This window comes from Vombatus ursinus, unplaced genomic scaffold, assembly GCF_900497805.2.
Source record: "Vombatus ursinus unplaced genomic scaffold, bare-nosed wombat genome assembly UNPS02014874.1, whole genome shotgun sequence".
Lineage (NCBI taxonomy): Eukaryota > Metazoa > Chordata > Mammalia > Diprotodontia > Vombatidae > Vombatus > Vombatus ursinus.
The window spans coordinates 15068983-15074982 of NW_020954652.1; the positions used below are offsets into that span (position 1 = coordinate 15068983).

The window sequence follows — 6000 nt, forward strand, 5'->3', positions numbered from 1 at the left end:
CACAAGAAAACTGAAGAGTGAGTCTCATTTTACCACTGGTATTTGCCTGCTTTCTCGTTCCTGACATCCCCTCTCCCAACCTTTTCCATGCCTCTTTCCTCAGTGACCACAACCCTGTATGATCTGTCTTCCCCTTCTCCTAGAGGGCAAGGAATACTAATTTTTTACCCCCAACCCTTAACACAGTGACTACCGCATACTAAGCATTTAATAAAGGTTTTTTTCATTCATTCAGTGGAGAAATATTTGGACAAATTGTGTATGGATGTAATGGAATGCTATACTGCCATAAGAGACTACAAGTTTGGGGTGGGGGGGGGACATAGAAATACTCGAAAAAACTCTTTTGTTAAGGTGAAGAAAGCAGACCCAAGACAACAATCTACACAACACTTTCATCATATAAACAAAAACAACACTACAAGTGAGTTGAACCCTAAATAATTGCAGTGACCAATCTAGGTCCTGGACGACAAATGATGAAACATAACTACATAACTGAGCCCCATTGGTAGAGAAATGGGACATTCCAGGTGTGGAATATACAAATGACATACATCATTTGACTTTGTTTAACTGTTTTGTTTTGTTACAAGGAAGGATTCAGTGAGGAAATATGGTATAAAAACAAAAGTTGCCAATAAAACTTGAAAAAGAAAAGAAAATTACCGGCCTATCAGAGGCTAAAAATTGAATCCATGGCACATAAGACGCCTTTAGAAAAAAGGACCATGAAAACCAGATTTGTTCTCTTCTCAGTTTACTCTAAGACAAGTTAAAGAGAAAACCAAATAAGCAAATTCATGAATTTACTAACCTGTTTGTAAGGGGAGTCATTCAAATAAATCTCAGTGTCTCCAACAGAAATCAGTAAACTTTTTGAACAAACAATATCATTATCAAAGCACTTTTTGTTCTGAGCAATAACAGATATAGCTGAGTCCTCTGCACTCTGTAAGATTAAGGAGAACATTGTGTTAGTAACCATGACTTCACTGTGTGTAAAATCCCAATCACGTTACTAATGAAGACCACCATGACTTTGTTTTTTTCCATAACAAGTGCTGAAAACATAACATCCTGCATGCATGCAATGAAGGACTTAAAAAACACACATACAAAATAATGGCCAAAAAAAAAACAAGGTACAATAGTCTTTATACATGTTTGTTGCTGTTGTTCAGTCATATTTAACTCTCTGTGACCCCTATGGGGTTTCCTCGACAAAGATAACAGTGTATTTTGCCATTTCCTTCTCCAGTGGATTAAGGCAAACAGGGCTAAGTGACTTGCCCAGGGTCACACAGCTAGTAAGTGTTTAAGGACAGATTTGAACTCAGGTCCTCCTGACTCAAGACCTACCACTCTGCTGCCTTTTATATCTGTTTACAGTTCACCAAAATAGTCCTTCTAAGCACCAATCTTAATGTTTTTTTTTCAGAAATGTGAACATGGATTTAAATCAACATGCTATTTTTTGTTCTGTTTTATTATGTTTTTGCTATAACTATAGCTTTATTTAAGAACTACGATCAATGCTAGGACCAACAATGATTCCAGAAGATGGATAATGAAGCATGGTACCAAGGGTAGGCTAGAGCCAAGCTTGGCCTCACTGAAGCTGATTGTTAAATTTTTATTGTGAACATTTGTACCTCAGAAATCTGCAAAGGATAAAATCGGGGATTGGCTTATTGTTTTGCTGATTAGCTATAGTCTTAAGAAAGTGAAGGAGAAAATGTTAATAATGCAAATTAAATTTAAAACTGTGCCATGTGAACTTGTTTTCTGGAGATCCAGTTATTAAATATTTACCAGCATACCACTGTGACTACTCACATCCTTACAGACAATCAATGGATTCAAGATTCAGAATAAAACATTTTTCAATATGGTCAATGTGGGAATTTGTTTTGCTTTACTAGGCATATTTGTTACAGTGGTTATATTTATCCTTTTTTATTAATAGAGAAGGGAAGATGGGAGGGAGACAGAATACATGCTTGCTAACAGAAAGTTTAAAAAAAAAAAAGCCCTATGACTTTGGCAGCAAAATATTTCTCTTAGAGAAACTTAAAACATCCTGAACTAATTGTCTGCATTTTATAGCAATAAGAACATTTGAATCATCTGCACTCTGGAAGATTAAGGAGAGCACTGTGTTAGTAAACATGATTTTGTTTCTTTGTGGAACCACAAGTTTAGTGAAGATGTAGAATATGGAAATCTGGATTTAGAATTCATAAAATGAAGGATAAAAAATAAGATAGAGCAAAAGAACAAATCTCTAAAAAAGAAAGAAACAAAGGAATGAAGAAAGAAAAGATATAATGCATCTTCAAAAACAAATTAGAGAATTTATAGAGGTGGTTTAGTCTTTATACAAACAAATATTTCACCAAAATCCTTCAAGGTTGACCATACTAGAATGAAAAGTGAGAGTGAAAGCAGGAAAGCTAAAGCACTACATATAAATGAGCAGGGAAGAAAATATGTGTGTATCTCAAGGTGAATAAGAAGGATCTGTGATTGCTCAGGATAATAGACCTAAAAGCAATTAGGAAGGAGCTAGGGATTGTGGGTAAAGGTAAAGAGTTGAAAAAAATGAGCTTCATTAAGAGATTTCAGAGAAAATTTAACAAAAGAAAAATTAAAGAGGTTTCATCTACATTTTACTGTTAATACTTATCATGCTTATTCCCAGGTCTTCACATATGGTCATGGTTTTGTAAAAATGGATAGATTTTGTTAGCATTTACCAAATATTCTGAATCTACTTAAATTTTAGTTTGTGGTCAAATCATTATTTAGCCTTTGTGGGACTATGTTTAGAAGCAGATTAGAGTAGTGGACAAAGTATTGGGTTTGGCCGCAGGAATACCTGGGTTCAAATCCTGCCTCTGAAGCTTCCTAGCTCTATTATCCTGAGCAAATTATTTAATCTGCTTGTCTAGGACTGATTTACTGATTTATAGATGTGATCTGCTAGGTGGAGTGAATCCCTGCCCTGGGAGTGCCTCATGCTGCTAAGTCATTTTTGGCCCTCAAGAGCAAGGCCTATCAACCAACCAAATTCTGTATTTTACGATGCCTCTTTTGAATATTTGGAAGAAGAGGGCATCTCAGATTGTGAGTAAGATCTGAGGTTCACTTCATTAAAGGGGACTGTGGACCCTTTCATAAAGTGTCATTGGCTCAGAGCTCTGCCTCAGTCTCTTTTATTGCAGGTTGGACAATTTTAATCCCTGTACCATCAAGGAGTACACCCATCAGCACCCAGGACTGAGCATCAACTTTCCCATCATAGGCATAGCTCTGCACAGTGCATATATTATCTCCATTTAAACTTCCCCTAGTTTAGCCTAGCAATGCGCAAGTAGCTCAGTGAGGCAGCTAGGTGGCACAGCATATAGTTCACTGGACTTGCACTCAGGAAGACCTGAATTCAAATCCTACCTCAAACACTAAAAAGCTATGTGACTCTGGCAGGTCAGTTAACCTGTCTTGGCCTCAATTTCTTCATCCATAAAACGGGGTTCATAATGCAACCTATTTCACAGGGCTGTTATTAGGATCAAATTGGATAATGTATCTCAAATACTTTGCAAACCTTAAAGCACTATATAAATGCTAGCTATTAATGACTGCTGATCAAAATCTTCCTCTCCTATTTCCTGATTGTTGTGCATTGCTATGCGCATTTCTTCAGTTGTCTATGATTACCAAATGATTTCTTCGGAGCTTTTGTTTCTAATGAAGCAATTCCTTTGTCAAGTACTGACTTGATTGTGAAAAAGAGAACAATAAGGATCCTTAGGATGATTACCCAATGAGTCACTTGAAACCATCACGCTTTTATATTTTATATTCATCTGGCAGTGCACATCAGTAATTATTTTCAAGAAATAGTAGGAAAAAATAATTCAGGGCTTTAAATTTAAAGGAAAAATATTTTAGGTTTTATTTTGCTATTCCTCTTGGGAAAAAGTATTTAGAGGAAGAGAGATGAAAAGTTGGGGAAAAGATTTTGTTGTTATTGAGTCACGTCCAACTCTTTGTGACCCCATTTGAGGTTTTCTTAGCAAAGATGCTGAAGTGGTTTGCCATTTCCTTTTGTAGCTCATTTTATGGATGAGGAAACTGAGGTGAACAAGGTTCAGTGACTTGCCCAGGGTCACATAGCTACTAAGTGTCTGAGGAAGGATTTGAACTCAGGAAGATGAGTCTTCCCAATTCCCAGCCCAGTGCTCTATCTACCACACCACCTAATTGCCCCCTCTCTGTCTGTTACCATATTTTAAGAGTCTCAACCTTGTCAATACCGTGTTTATATTAAAGCATAGATATGGTGGGATGTATCGCTTAGAGGATGCTAATCAGAAAGACTTGAGCTTGAATCCTTTCTCGGACACTTACTGGCTATATGAAAACCTGGACAGGTGACTTAACCTTTCTGGGCCTCAGTTTCTACATCTGTAAAATGAGGATAATAACATCCACATCATAGAATTACTGGGAGGTTCAAATAAGATAATATATCTAAAGTAACTTGCAAATTGTAAAGCACTACGTAATCATTAGCCAATATAATTATTATTATCATTATTAGGCATGGTATAATCTCTGTTATGATAGCACATTTGGCACATAACTTAAAATGGAATCATATTCCTTAAGCATAATTTCCCTTCAGTTTCCACTTCTGTTATCTTTCAAGTTAATCTCAGGTTTTGGGGGTGATGATTAAGACATTGCTAAGCAACATAATATATAAATCTGCAAAGCTTAAAAAAAAGGTCAGTACCCAAGAACAACTATTATTAATCATAATTCTTTTTTTCCATAAACTGGGAACATGGAACAAATATTTGATGTTTCTAGATAGGAAAGTTTCCCTATTTGCTATAAAATTAAGCCCCCAGGATAGGGAAAGAGCCTAACAGAACACTTCCTAAAGGCTCTTCTATAGGCTGATTTCTGCCAGGAAAGGAGTCTTGGATTCAGCATCATCCCACTCCATATTGCCAACTGCAGTCAAATTTGGACCTGTGATATTTAGCTGGGATTTTGACAGTCAGAGGTTTGAGGAGAAGGCATTATAGGTAGAGCAGGCATAGAATGAGGGAAGTCAGCGGAGTGGGAAACCAACATACAATGCAGTTTGTCTAGAGCACAAAAGCATAATGTATACATTGACTTCAGCTATGATGTGAGTTCAACTAACTTATCATCAAACAGCAGCAAAATTTGTAGAAAATCCAATGAGTGACATTGTTGTTACTTTATTAAGGTTCGTGTAAACGGTCAGGGAGTAGTATGCCTTGAGTATTCCATATTGTTGAGGGTCTTGAATATCAGGCTAAGCTGAGGAATCATTGAAAGATTTGGGGCAAGGAAATGAAATGACTGGAGCTTTACTTAACGCAGATTAATCTGGCTATGGTATGTAGAATGGATTGAAACAAAAGAGAGGTTGGAGGAGGAGATTGGTTGAGAGGCTATTTCATTAGTCCCTGGAAGTGATAGTGAGGGCCTAAATTTGTAGTTGTCATAATAGAAATGGAGGAAAAGAGCATGGAAGCTAAAGATATTGTAGAAATAGGATTAACAGAAGAAAAAAATTGAATATAGGGACCCCATATACATTATATGAGTCCCCAAATCTCAGTTCTGCCACTAGAATTTTCCAGGAAGGGATTTCATAGGTCATCTATTCCAACCCTTCTTATTGTAATTCCTTGTTTTTTTAAGTCTTTGACAAATCAGGTCAATAAGCACATTACTATGTATCAGTCATTGTGTTAAGTGCTGGGGATGCAAAGAGTTCACATTCTAAGGGTAGGCAGACTAAACGAAAATAATTATGTATATGTGTGTGCATATACACACACACACATATATATAAATACATATACATGTGTGTGTATATGTATGTATATATATATACACATACAGATAGATAGATAGATAGATAGATAGATAGATAGATAGATAGATAGA

General features: G+C 36.3%; 1 protein-coding gene across 1 annotated transcript in view; it reads right to left on the reverse strand.

Moving 5' to 3' along the window:
* OTOGL (otogelin like) overlaps positions 1–6000 on the reverse strand; it is a 183932-nt gene that overhangs the window by 90028 nt on the left and 87904 nt on the right. Inside the window, exon 26 of the mRNA XM_027842532.1 lies at positions 818–952. Coding sequence (XP_027698333.1) covers positions 818–952 — 135 coding nt within the window. The remainder of the gene's footprint in view (positions 1–817; positions 953–6000) is intronic.